The 14,892-nt window shown below is 41.0% G+C and overlaps 1 protein-coding gene across 1 annotated transcript; it reads right to left on the bottom strand.

Annotated features, from left to right (window-relative positions):
- Positions 1-1,823: 1,823 nt before the first annotated feature.
- Positions 1,824-6,358, bottom strand: LOC132987224 (frizzled-7-A-like). The gene is made up of 2 exons (XM_061054127.1): positions 6,253-6,358; positions 1,824-6,110 (listed from the first exon to the last, which is right to left on the bottom strand). Exon 2 carries the CDS (start codon positions 5,824-5,826, stop codon positions 4,117-4,119), a length of 1,710 nt encoding a protein of 569 aa, XP_060910110.1. The 5' UTR covers positions 5,827-6,110; positions 6,253-6,358; the 3' UTR covers positions 1,824-4,116.
- Positions 6,359-14,892: the final 8,534 nt, after the last annotated feature.

Genomic DNA, 14,892 nt, shown 5'->3' on the forward strand with positions numbered 1-14,892 from the left:
TCATTTCCTTTACAAAAAAAAACTTAATCCAATAGTTAAAAAAAAAAATGTCAGTCTTCTGACCACGAAAAGCACTTTTAAACTGCCATTCACACACTGATGGTACAGGAAGCTATGTTGAGTGCCCACCAGTTTTAACTACATACATTCACATGCCCCTGGTTATGCAATTTGGGGTTGACTGTCTTCCCAAAGGACACATCAACATTTGGACTAAAGGAGCTGGGATGAATCCAACAACCTTTAAAGACGTCTGCCTCTACCACCAAGCCCTAAAATATTCTTTATTCTGCATCATTCTTAACAAAACTAGTATTAAAGAGGTTATGACTGGAGCCTACTTTATTATTGTTGTTTAAGAAAACTAATTATTTAAGAAAAAAAAAAAACAATTGCTGAACTAAAAGACTGTTTTGGGATCATTTTGTTGATGATTTATGATCAAAAACTGTTCTTTGAGTTTGTTGTTGATTCAAACAATGTATTCACACATCCAGCTAAATAGAACGCTGCTGTGGGGTTCAACATAAAAGTACATAGGCAGAGTGACAACCACGTTTTTTTTATGGCAAAATGTGAAGAAAAAAAAGGTATAAAACTTTCAAAAATCTGGGATGACTTATAAGTAAAGCTGCTTTTTCACATCCTGGGTGATGGCAAACACATCTAATCCAACTGCTTACTGGGTTAACCTTAACACTATTTTGCCATACATTTAGACTACACACATATATATATATATATATATATATGTGATGCTGCACTGACACATTTTATAGTTCATTAGTGAAAGTTACATATTCAAAATTGACTGAGGTCAATCGGAGTGTTATTTTGCTGTTTAGTATCAGCCATATGTAGTCATAATATCACCAGTCACACAGACACAGAACTTATTTTAAAAAAAAAATGTTGATTCACTTTTAATGCTGTGCTTTTACTTCATTAGGTAAGCCTAGAAAAGATGACATCATCATCAGTCTTTTCCTTTCTCTCTGGTCATCATCAGCAGAGGTTCTTTTCCACTTAGTATTTACAATTGTAGTTGTTCAATTGTAGAATGTGTGTAGTACTATACATCTGCCTGCAGAGGGCAGTGCAGTATAAAAAACTAACTCATAATGTTCATATATAGTAGAATGGGATTTCAACAGATGTGTTGTGGAATAAAAATATAATACATACTCTTTCAATTAAATTCTGGTATGTATGTTTGTATTTGTAAACAAAATGTAAATATGTGCAACCTTCATTGAGTTTAACCTTGAATGGCAAATAAAGAACATATTAACCAAAACAGCTTGTTTTGAAATGATTACAGCAGCAAACCTGCGGACAATTTTCCACACATATAGTAACACAGAATAGTGACGCCAATGAAGGGTATGAAATTATTGTCAGTAACATTAAATGGCTTTAGGATTTGTGTTGTTTACTTGTTGCTCAAGCGCCCTGCTAACCAGCATCACGATGTTGCCTGTGCGCTGTGAGTGTATAAAGTCATGTGTCAAGTATTTTCACTGACATACCATTAGAGTTAGGTGGTAAGTGAAAGCGTTGAGGGACACATTTGTGCTAGATGGTGTTAAAAAAAAAGTACTCTGCCATATCTAATATGTGCCCTGCTATTACCTTTACTGATATTATCTCACAACAAACACTTTATATTTTGACACAACAATGTGACCTCCGACTACACGTACTTGTTTTGTAAGTCTACTTAGAGGTCTTGTTTTGGGGATTGTATTGTCAACTACCAGAAAATTCACAATCAAGCTCAAAATACACCTGGGGTTGTAAACACAAACCACAGAGGTCCAAAATTTACAAACCGTATTGCTTTTATTAAAACTGTACACATACAACAGGTTTATCTCATTTAAAAAAAAAAGGTTAAAAGAGGCAAAAATGAGAATACCTATAAATACAAAATGTTGTAAAAACAAATTGTGTTTACTCGGTGGGTTGCATAAGTTCCAATAACACACACATATTCCTTCTGAAACCAATTTACAAGACAAACAAATCAGTCTGGTATTGTAGTTTTGTCATCCTCTGCTCCTGGAAGACCATTTCACAATGGTGTTAGGAATAAACACAATGAATGACAGATGAATCACTGGATAGTGAAGTGTTCCCCCTGTTCCCAAAACACAATCCTACACACTAGTTATAACCAGGGTTTGAGGTACATACAATTGCATGGAAAATGTAACATTCCTTGAACAGATATTGTGCTGAGTTTCCTATAAGGGTCGGATCGTGGTGTTCTTTTCCAATAGAAGTATATTGACCACTTCAAGATCAAAACTAACAAGAATACCAGGTTTATAAGGTCATCGTGTTACAAGTTTCCCCCATTGCTGCAGTCCGTTTCCATTTGTCATCATGATGTGATGTCGGGAGAGAAAATAGTTGACGTCACCAGAAAAGGCTCAAGCCAATCAGGAGCTGCCTTCCACTATTTTAAAAAGGTTCATTTCACAACACCAGTGCACGAAAAAGCAACGCTGGATTAAAAAATGTGAAATCTTAAATGTAGTGTTTTCTCACTTTAATGACTGCATACTTTATAGTTATACATCAAAACTACTCAAGTTTCAGTCCATAAAGAACAAGCAGGCTGACATATACCTTTGGGGTTATGCTGTAACAAGATTGTGGTAAAAAAATTGCTTATTTTGTAATATTAAAAAAATATGTCCTATTATTTTAAACAATTATTCTCCTTAACAAATGAAAAGACAATGGGGATGTTCAACTTTACCTACAAATATGATAAATGTTTTGTTATAATGTTCTGTATTAAATTCAGAGATACAGTCCTAGAATAAACACTCCACCTCTGCTTTACACTGCATAGTGTTTGTCCACTACTCTCCAAGTAAAAAAATAGCACCCCCTCAGTTTTGACCTTTAAACTCCTTCCTGATGTTTTACTTTTTAGAACCAGAAACATAAATCCTGTTTAAAGAAACGGACAAATGACACGTTAAATGTCGAGTCTGCTTAGAGAACATGAAGTGAAATTGAAGGGTAGAATACAGGCTTGACTATGTGCAGTCATCTCTTTAAAGGATAGAACATCAAAAGTCCTGTGCAACCACTTCCATCCCATATGGATTTATTCAGGATCCTTGAAACAGCGCAGTGGATGTCTTAAAAGCTTGAAAGTCTTTTTGATAAGGGATCCAACATTTTGGAGACCACACACAGAGACAAACAATGAGCTGTTGTTCTTCAATGCAGATAGGCCTGTGAGAGAGAGAGAGTGTGTGGTCTCACTATTTAAAACAGGTCACTATGTAGTGAATCAAACTATATCACACGTATAACCTTAAGGATGGCTGTGCAAACCAAAACATAACTTCATTAACCTTTGGAGTGATCATTTAACACAGGAGCAACTACTCAACAGTCTGAAAACTTCTGAAACCCTTAAAAAAAAGGCATTTTTTGGGCATCAACTTGGCACAAGAGCTGCACTGTGATGCATTAGTCCCCATTAGAAGAGCCGAGATTGTTTACTGCAATTGGAACAATTATTGAAGAATGAGTATTTAGCTAAACACTTAAAGTTAAATGAATATTCTAGGCGTCCCCTATAAAGCAATCAACAGTCAAGCTGGCTCATTTAGGGATCAACTCTTTGACCTCTTTTTTTTTTTTTTTCAGCTGTGACATCTGCACTGCTCATCCCCCACCCCCCATCTACAAAAAAGTCCTTACAAGAAGTAGAATAAAGTACATTCAAATTGTAATATTGAAGTTTATGTGTAGGCAGTTTCATATCAAAAGTAACAAATTAACATTAAAAGCCTGGCTTTAGGCTACAGTTCAGAGACCAGTATGGCCATTCACATCAGTTCATAACCCAAAAATGAAAAAAAAAAAGCCAGGAGTGCGGGCAGTCCAATGACGAACAAAAAAGAAGAAGGTTGAACTGTAGTTGTTAGTCCAAAGCTAGAGTTGCTGTCACAACCAGGAAAACATTTTTAAAAATCCAACTTAAAAAATGTGTCCAAAAATAATATTAAAATGAAAGCTATAGACCTCATTTACAAGGTTGTTTTATCCAAAACTCCGTCGCTTAGTACCTTTTTCATCATCTCAACTTTAGACGGTTGTCTCTCCATGGTTACCGTTGCTAAGGCGCTTGTAGAACCTCCGCCATGACTGCAGAGTTTTCCCGGACCAGACCCAAAATCCCGACGTGATGCCGACTATCATAGTCATCAGGTATTTGATCATGAACACGGTGAAGTCCGGCGTCATGGGGGCGAAGTTGTGGACCGGACAGGGGACCGCGAACCGCTTGCAGGTCTGCATGTGCCAGGTCCGCTCCCAGTGCTCCCTGAAGGCCTGCTCGTAGAAGTAACACGCGATCACTATGGTGGCCGGCACCGTGTACAGCACGCTGAACACGCCGATGCGCACCATCAGCTTCTCCAGCTTCTCCGTCTTGGTGCCGTCGTGCTTCATGATGGTGCGGATGCGAAACAGGGACACGAAGCCGGCGAGGAGGAAGGACGTGCCGATGAACAGGTAGACGAAAAGAGGAGCCAGCACAAAGCCCCGCAGAGAGTCCACGTTGAAGATCCCGACAAAACAAACCCCGGTCAGCACGTCGCCGTCCACTTGGCCCATGGCGAGGATGGTGATGGTTTTGATCGCTGGGACGGCCCATGCTGCCAGGTGGAAGTACTGGGAGTTGGCTTCTATTGCCTCGTGGCCCCACTTCATCCCGGCGGAGAGGAACCAAGTCAGGGACAGGATCACCCACCAGATGGAGCTGGCCATGCCGAAGAAGTACAACACCATGAAGAGGATGGTGCAGCCCTCCTTCTTAGTGCCCTGCGCCACAGTCCTGTAGCCGTCGTCCTTGAATTTATCCACGCAGACAACTTTATCCTCCAGGAAAAACCCCGCAGCGTAGGCCACCGCGACCATGAAGTAACACCCGGACAAGAAGATGATCGGCCTCTCGGGGTACCGGAACCGCCGCATGTCCACCAAGTAGGTCAGAACCGTGAACAGCGTGCTCACGCAGCACAGGATGGACCAGATTCCAACCCACAACCGGCCGAACTTCACCTCGTCCTCTCTGAAATACATGATCCCGGTGGGTTTCGTGGGCTCACACGGGGCCCCGCAGTCTTTGACCCCCATGAAGCGGTAGCCCAGGTAGGACGGCACCTCCAGCTGCAGGGGACAGGAGAACTGGTGGTACTGGTTGTGCTGGGGCGGGCGCTGGTTGGATCGGCCGCCGTTTGGTGGGGGGAGGGTCACGGGCACGGGCGCGTAGGGGGACGACGACGAGGCCGGGCTGCTGGGCTCGGATGTGTTCTGACCCACGCAGATCTCGCCGGCCCCGTGGACAGGGAAAGCCTCACAGCGGAGACGCTCCGGCCACTGGAAGCCGAATTTATTCATCAGGGCTTCACATCCCTGCCGTGCCCGCTCACATAGAGACCGGCAGGGGGGTATGGCCTGCTCCAGCACCGTGCACACCGGGGCATACATGGAGCACAGGAAGAACTTCAGGTCGGCAGAACACTGGACCTTCACCAGGGGGTAGAACTGGTGCACCTCTAGTCCGGCGTCCTCCTGGTTTGTGTGGCCCAGTAGGTTCGGCATGATGGTCTGGTTGTAGGCGATGTCGGTGCAAAGCGGAATGGAGATGGGCTGGCAGAACCCGTGTTCCGGAACCGATATCCCACTCTCGCTGTTGTAATGCTGAGCAGAAGTGGTGGAGGGCAACAGCCCGCACACCAGCCACATGATCCGCAGTAACACAGAGCCAGCGGTGGACCTGGCCGACGCCATAGTTGAGGAGGAGGAGGAGGAGGAGGAGGAAGGGGGGGGGAGGGAAAGAAAAACTTTGATCCAAGTAGGGCGAGTTGAAAACGGTCGAAAAACACACAAAAAAACCCACGCGAACTGTCTCAACTTTGGGTTTTTTTTACCCCCGGTTCATCAAGCAGGAGTCACCGTGATCGTCCGTCGTCTTTTTTCACGAAAACAAATTGAAGTGAAACGTTCGCTGTGTCATGACTTCTTCATGGTCTTTGTAAGTGACTCCAAGCAGTCCGCTCTCACTCCCCAATCCGCTGGAGAGAAAGAAAAAAAAAACTTAAAGTCCCATTTGCGCGAACTGATTCAAACTCCGATTGTTCCGTGCGATGAAGATTCACGCGTCGTTGCTTCGGAGCGAAACAAGAAACATTGCGAACTTAGAAACAAAACTCTTACATTTCCATAGATTCCGAGTTGACTTCACACAGAGCGTCGATTCACATGCTGAGCGGCTGGAGGACCAGAGGGTTCGCTCTCCTTACTCAGTGCAGATTCCACCGGTTTTCAGGCGCCCCCCTCCATTCACAAGACCCTTCGACAGAACGCAGGGCGCCTTGAAACCGGGTCACGTCTCAGCCTATCCCAGCGTTTGTTTTCCTACAGGAATCGTTCTTGATTGGTCTTTACTTCGTATAGCCTAAAAGAAAGCTGTATCACAGTTATTACTTAGGGGGCAACACGCTATATATTTTTTTGTCGTTATTTTTTCCCTCTAGAATGCAACAAACAAAACGCTGCAGCTGTGAAGTTGAGCTCTCTCCGTTAACACACAGAATCTATCAACACAGTCACTCACTATGTGCAGAACATGTTAACACTGAGCAATCATGGCAGAACATTTGAAGCCCAGATTGAATTTTGTTAACCATTCGACCGCAGCAAGTAGGCTACCTGTTTGTTCTTATTTTTTAAATACAATTTTAAGACTTTCATGGCAAAGAATCAGATGCAACCCCACAACTGATCTCTATCATTGAGAGGATAAAAGCATCAACAACCGAAGCTGCAGTGATGTGGATTGACAGCATGATCGATCTAACCACAGGCAACCTTGTGTGAGGTTGTAGGAGGTTCCTTTGGTGGCCCTGCAGCATTTGGCTTGTTTCCACCCAGTTTGGATAAAAGGGGGTGGGGGAAGGGACAGGAAGAACAGAGAAGTTGAAAAGGGCAGGGGGGGCATAGAAGTATAGACAGAGCTGTAAGTAGAGTCGAACCAAAGGGAAAAGTCAGAAAAGTTCCCAAATGGTCGATAAAGAAAAGGACAAATTAGATCAAAATTAGCCAGTTGACTGATCTGGAGTTTTTGAGCAACAATGATTTAATGTAAAGTTTAATTTCCCAAGTCTTTATGTTGTCTATGGTACACTGTCATTTAGCAATTGGTTCATATTCTGCAAGATAATAAAATCTCACCCTGATGGCAGGCTAAAGGCTGATATTAAGAGATTGACACTTATGGTGTACTCATAAAATTCGTTCTACATTTGTTCCGACTTGGTATTACATTTAAATTTAAATTCTTGATTTAATAACAAGTCATTAATTAAATAAATATTGATGCAGTTCATTCTTTCCTTTTCTTCTAAAAAAGAGGGCAACTTCAGTTTACACCAAAGTAATATTTAATCTCAGAGGAATTTGAAGCTTCATTGTCAAAACAAAGGGACAAACTGAATATGACCCTACTTTTAGGTATTCTGGAGCAAAACTATCTTTTATTCAGAATGTAGCCAGCAGAAGATACTCACTAAGCGTTCCTGTTGTTGTATTGGGATATAGGCAGTGAGCTTTATGTTTTAAGAGCGTTCAGCAAAAGAATATCTGCCAGCAGTGTTTGAATTTGGTTTGAGTGCAGTGAAAGTGATCAAACTGGAAAGTAAAAACAATGACAATGTTTGAAAAACCAAGACAAACTGCAGTTTAAGAGAGTCTCTTGGGTTCAGATGAGTAAACTCTATCAACTTGTTTTGACATTGTTCTACAACTCTACTTTAAATGCTTTCAAAACCAGGACAAGGCTACAGCATGCACATTAAAACATCTTATTTAAATTAATAGAAAAAATGGGATGAAATGATATTTGATGGTGTTTAAAATTGGTTTGAATCACTCTAACCTCTTTTCTCTGCAGTCTGTAATGCAGCAGTTAGTGGCCACAACAGGTCAAATGGTTGCACTTCATCATGTTAACTGTAGCTGTTTGTTTGTGTGTCTGTGTGTATTTATGTAAATAATGTCTGCAGTGGTCAAGCAGATGTGGGCAGCCTAGGAGGTTTTCAGACAGTCAGTCACTGTTGTAACTGCAGTCTGATGCATCTGGACATCTGCTGAAGAAAAAAAGTGTAACACAAACATCAAGTATATTTACAGTAGACCAAGATAAAAAAATAAAAAAAATAAAGATTTTGAAGGCTCGGACTGTGCTTGCTCAGTTCGAGGATAGCCAAAAGTGTGACCACCAAGCTTTTGAGCTCGTGTGAAACCCAACACTGAGCAACTATTTGGATGTGGAGTAGAGGTGGAAAAACACAAGACTTTTTGTTTGGCCTTGGAGGTTTTTAAATTTGAAGAAGGTTTACAGGACATGTTGGCTGACCAAGTCGGTCTAACCAAGGTGAAGTGTTTTTCAGGTGTGAGCTAAAATCTTAAGCCACCTGGTCAGTTAATGGTCTTGCTGAAATCTACATGGACTGTATATTATATATAAATTGGAAGTTATTTGAATTGGTCATAGTTGTTATTTATCATGTGTACAGCAGTTTTAGTTATTGTATTTACTTTTACCAAATGCAGAGCTACTCTGTGAATCTTTGTATGATTTCAAGTAAACCCATGAAGCCAGGGCTTGAGACACATGGCACTTCCATGTTGTCAGTTCAAGGCGAATATTTATGCCCCTGTTATACCTCATCTGCAATGTGTAATGCAAGGCGGCAGAAAGGTGGGGTGAAGTTGTTCCGGTGGGCGGTGGCAATCGGTAATGAAGATCTCGTTGTATGTTTACATGCCCTGCACTTCCACCATGCCAAAACGCAAAGTGCAAACATTGTGCAAACACACACTGGGACATCAATATCATGCTGTGGTGGATACAGTGTGAAAGTACAAAGGCCTAATGACAGTGGAACTGTTTTACTTTTAGCTGTTATGTAAGAACTACTTTAGCGGCTCATATTAAATAAGTTACACACAAATTAAAATTCAATTTAATCAACTAGTCTAAAGTTTAAAAAAGATTCAAAAAAAGATTACAATTCTGCTCAAATTGTTTAACACAGTGTCAGCGGGTAAACGATGCCATATTGGTTGCATAGTGTGGCTAACATTAGCAGTGCTAGCACCACCAGTCTTCAGTCCTCCTTGTTACAGGTTAAATGCATTACTTTAGTCGAGTGGTTACACACCACCAGTTCTTCTTCTTAACCTAAAACTCTAGGATAATGTAAAACGGTATGTCTTCAATGTGAAGCTAGCATTTACAGAGCAGGTAGTCATGGCAACAATAATGGAGAAAGCATACATACACAAGGCTAGTAAAGCACTCCCACATAGTGCAAGAGGGATGTGGTTTGCTGTGGGGAATATAAGGATGTCTTCAATCTCTGACTGACTGAGGTTAGATGACATCACATAAGTCATTTGTGTTAAACATAGTAACTTTGAAGCAAGCTGTAAAAGGTGCTACATTTACACTGATGCAAAGAAACAAGCTTACTCTATTGTTTTAATGTGTCTTCATTAAGCCGCGCCGGCCTTTTTTCTTTTATGTGTTGATGTTTCAGACTTATAGGTCAGTATATATATAGCATTACAGAAGAATGTGTGGGACATGTCTGAATAGGGGGAGGGGACATCAACCTTAAAAAGTTGCCTGAAAAAGAGAGCAAGAGAGAGAGAGAGAGAGAGAGAGAGGAATGCAGGCAGCTGGTTTGTGTCTGTCAGTGCTATACAGAGAGCCTACAGTCCTGGTCTAATCTCTCACTCACACAGACTCATACCCATACATACATACGTACATATATACATACATTCATACACACACATACACGCACGTACAGTACATATAGGTACATGTACATATATACAGAATCAGAAATACTTTATTATCCCAGTGGGAAATTCGGTCGTTACAGTTGCTTTAAACACAATATAGCAGTAGATACATACACACACACACACACACACACACACACACACACACACACACACACACACACACACATATATATACATACATACATACACACTGAAGCTCACTGGCTGACAACTCAACTACTTTGACAAAACTATATTCAAAACTGTCTGGCATGAAAATTCCATGCAGTAAATTCAGAGAAAAATGTTGTTGAAATATACAATGGAAAACAAATCATATCAAAGTTAGCATGCGGAGGGTGTAGGTAATGTTTATTGAAGTTATGCTCCTCACACAGATCAATGGAGATCTTACACTCATCAACTCAATGTTGATGCAAACTATTGACTGGAAATGGACACATAAGCCCCTTCCAAAGATGCACAGCTACAACAACGCTCCCGCCTCAGTCAGTCAGCCTAGCCGCGACCTAATTATGACCCTTACCCTTATACTTCAGAAAACCAAATCAGAGTTATAAAACATTCACCCCATGTACAGTGTGTTTCTATTAAGAAATTCTGGCCAAATGTCACTTTGGAACTAGGTTACAAACATGTTAATTCTGCTTTAACATGGGGTATTTTGTATGGGAATGTATGGGACTCCAGGGCAATGTTCAGCTTGCATCAGGTGGACACTTTTGGATCGACACAGAGCAAATAATATGTGGGTACACAACAAGATCTGTAGGTGTTTAATGCCTCTGTTTGATGCTCCTATTGAAGAAAAAAAAAACAATCTCAAATATCAAACATACAGGAAAAAGCAATGGAGGAGTGGTGGTCAAACAGCGGCCTATGTCAAAGGACAGTTACAGAGACAAGACACACGTTCAGTGTAATTCTCAGCACATAAGCCCTTCATCTGATGGACTCTTCATTACTGTGACTTCATTATTTATGACTTTCTATCTCATACAAACGGGTCATTTTTTGTCAACAAAGCTTAGTTTTCATTTCATTTTGTTTAACTGGTGGAAGGCCTATAAATTCGTTCACAGGCTTTGTATGATATGCCTAGCCAGAGCTGGGCAGTAACATCACTACAAATGAGTATTTAAACTACATTTTCAGTAGCTTTGTGGAAGCTACTGAATCATGGAATCAAATAGCTTTTCAGTAGCTTAGCTGTTTTATTTCTTAAGTAGTCATGGCAAGCTACATTTCCTCCGCAACAAAGCTGAAGCGCAGCGGAGCACTCTATAACAGTCCAAAATCACATTTTAAAAGATGAGGAGAAGACGCCAGCACGCATATGTGCTGGCGTCTTCTCACATATGCCCAACTTCCCTGCTGTTGGGCATAGACAGGCAAGCATGAGTTCAACCACAGGGGAACACACATGATTACAACAACAACAAACCCCTATGCAGTTAAACATAAACAGTGCAGTCTGCAAACACACAGCTAGCAACTTGTCAGCAGCTAACTAGAACATGAAGGAGGTAAGAGGTGCACAATACACAAGTAAACCATACAGAAGTTTGATATTATTAGGGTAGAAAGGGACAAGATGAGCCAGTGAGGTAAGTTGAGAAACCAGCTTGTTTCATTGTTTTTTATGAACCAGTCTAAAGACTATCTGAGACTGATTACTCTACAAACGTTGTTTTGGCTGTCACAGAAACATTTCAGTATGAAATGACTAGTATGTTAAACCACATTTATGTAGTTCAATTAAAACAGTTGTTCAACTACATCTATCATTGGGGTAGTAGGTTTATTTTCAGTAGTTTGCCAAGTCGAATCAGTAAATAAGTAAACAAAGTGTATCTATATAGCACCTTTCAAGAGTAGCTCACTACATGTTATAAGTAGATTTTGAACAGGAAAGGTGTCGGGGCAAACATAATGATCCCTGATCACCAACAGATCATTTTAACTATGACAGAACATAATCGTAAACTTAATCTTTATGAAAATGATAACTAATCCCTCGAGTGGGCTATGCACATTTAAGGGTCCTGGGACCTTTCTTCATATGACCACAGTAGATTCCACTCTTTCTGATTTGGGATCAGAACTATAAATATGAAGAGAAACATGACAAATGACCACAGTATTGTATGGCAGATTTTTGTGAATAATGGCAAATCCATAAAAGCAGATGACTGATTATTAGGCAAAAGGTAAATGGAATTGAGCATGAGCTTGTACAGCCTTGTACAGACTACTCAAAGCACTTTTACACCGCATGTAACACCTACCCATTCACACACTGACAGCAGAGGTGTCCATCAGTATTAACTAACCCATTCATACACATTAACACGCCGTGATGATGCAGTGGGAGCAGTAAGTGTTTTGCCCAAGGACATATCAGACAAGCGGCTGCAGGAGCTGGGGATTGAACCCCCAACCTTCTGGCTAAGAGATGACTGACTCTACCATTGAGCCACAGCTGTCCCCAGGTGCATTAGTGCAGGCCTTAGATGGTTTGTAGTGTAAAGAAGTGACAGTAAAACACTTCCTCTCTTGCACTGACACTGATACTGTCTGCCAGATGGCCACAGGGTAAACAGTTTGTGCACTGGGTGGGATGAGACGTGTGTTGCAAGTCTCCTGAAAGGCAGGGAGCTCCCTTACAGTAGTCTTCTCAGTGGTTGTCACCACTCTCTAGAGAGTCTTGCAATTGTTAGCAGAGAGCTGCCAAACCAGAGATGCAGCCCATTCCAATGCTATCAATGGTGCGTCTGTCAGAATTTGTGGGCACCCAGGTTTCTCACATGGCAGAGTGCACAATAAAAGGTGAGACCTAATCCTTATTCCTGCCTGGGCCCTTTGCTGCCTTTGGGGTTTCCCTATCAAAGCAGCTCCAAAAAGAAAATTTAAAACTATGTTTCTCAGTAGGAATGTCAAACCAATGTCAAACTTCCTTTTTGTCAAAAAATTAAAAAAAAGTGAAACAAACTTTTCTGGGTGGTGAGAGTCCAATGGTCTACAAAAATATGCACCTGAGAAAGATAATAATAACACATGTCAAACAAATGACAAATGTTTGGTTGTAGTTGATGCTTGTATTGTGATTTTTGAGGTAAAAGTGTGTATACTGAGTTTTTAACAATCACACTGTGGGTTTGTTGGTTAACATCGACAAAAGAAAAACTAAACCACATATTTAGTTTGGAGAAAGTTTTCATACAACGGCACACAAGAAGAATAGCCCTAAAGTAGATGTCATGGACACTTACTATATGACATTAGACTGCAGGACACTGTAAAAAAAAAAAAACTGAATAGTAATGCTGTTCATGTCCCCTCAGATCAACAGATTGAGTTCAGCACCCAGTAAATCTCTTTTACTTTCTTAACTTCACAAAAAACCTTTACTCCCCTCCCACTGCCCAGAACCCCCCAGCTCTCTCTCTCACACGAGCGCGCACACACACGCACACACATGCACACACACACACACACACACACACACACACACACACACACACACACACACACACACACACACACACACACACACACACACACACACACACACACACACACACACACACACACACACACACACACACACGGGTCTTTGAGTTGAAGTGCTAATTGATGCAAAGTAATGGAGGAGGTGACACAACAATGGCTGCTGTGCTAAGCTTTGCTCGGAGTTTTCCATGTGTGGCTTGTTTTCATCTCGAGATAACTTTTTGATGGAGAATTGATAAAAGGGACTGGAATACATAAAAGAGAGGAGACAAAGAACGCTAAATAGCTATATGAGAGGAACCCGGAGCATGGATAAGGAAGAGGATCAGGAGGGGGGAGGCCTCCTGCAGTTTGAGGTCAAACTTACAGCTGTGTTCGTCACCTTTCTCTACGGGGGGAAGCAGTGACACAGACTCAAGCACACAAACACACACACAGACATACACACACTAAACTGTGATCATCACTCTCTGTGGGAGTTTGACCTGAGCCAGATGGTCACTGCTGTCTCGTTTTATGACTCCCGCTCCTGTCATGTCCATGCTAAGCCAATGTTTTTCACACCTAAAAACTGAGCTTTGAATCACACCATTCAGAGAGGATACACTTTAATTACACTTAAAAAAAAAAACATGTGATGCTAAACCAAATATGTATCCCTAACATTCTTTCAAAGGGAGCTGTGAATTAAGAACAATAGTTCTGTAACCTCAAACTCCTGAGATGGCTGATTATGAATTCTGATTGAGAACATGCAATCTAGGTTTCTGACTATCATCTCTCTAAACTAGTATTGTATAAAAATGAACTAAAATAACTTAAATATAAAACTTTTTATTCATTATATGAGTTCCATAGTCTGCCACTCCACAATTTCCATACATATCTTCCTGTGAAGGACAGAAACATCTGTCTTCATATATTCTATTCTATATATTAGTCTTACCTGAACAGACAGTGTGACAGAAGTGATTATAGCTGTCTGTCTGTTTCTGTTATATTGCTAAACAATAACGCAGCTTTCTGTTGGGTTTGATAACATATAGTTGGAACACGTTGATTAACATGTCGCCCTCTTATTATAATATAACAGAGCTGAATTAAGCACGATACAACTTCTATATTTAAACAGTTATTTATTAAAATTTGGAATAACATTTTGACATTGTAGATTACTAAGGCCTGATGAAACATACCTTTTATAATAAAGTTCTTCATTCTGTATGATTCAGGTTCCCAGAGGGTCAAAATTCCTCAGTCCAAGAGAGCATGCTTGCGTGATTGTGTGTTTCTAAAGATCATGCCAAATCACCCTGTGCTTCAGATGTTTTTATCAGGCTCCAGACATGTGTTTTCAATGTTCTTTAAATATGCTCCCTACAGACACACAAACACACACACACGCCGCACAAACAAATAAATAAAAAACCCTCCCTTGTTGTTTCCAAGACAACATTTTTGTTTCTC

Source organism: Labrus mixtus, chromosome 13 (assembly GCF_963584025.1).
Source record: "Labrus mixtus chromosome 13, fLabMix1.1, whole genome shotgun sequence".
In the NCBI taxonomy this organism is placed as follows: domain Eukaryota; kingdom Metazoa; phylum Chordata; class Actinopteri; order Labriformes; family Labridae; genus Labrus; species Labrus mixtus.

Excerpts from the sequence above, each read along its gene's own strand:
- LOC132987224 (XM_061054127.1), bottom strand. The coding sequence starts at position 5,826 with ATGGCGTCGGCCAGGTCCACCGCTGGCTCTGTGTTACTGCGGATCATG.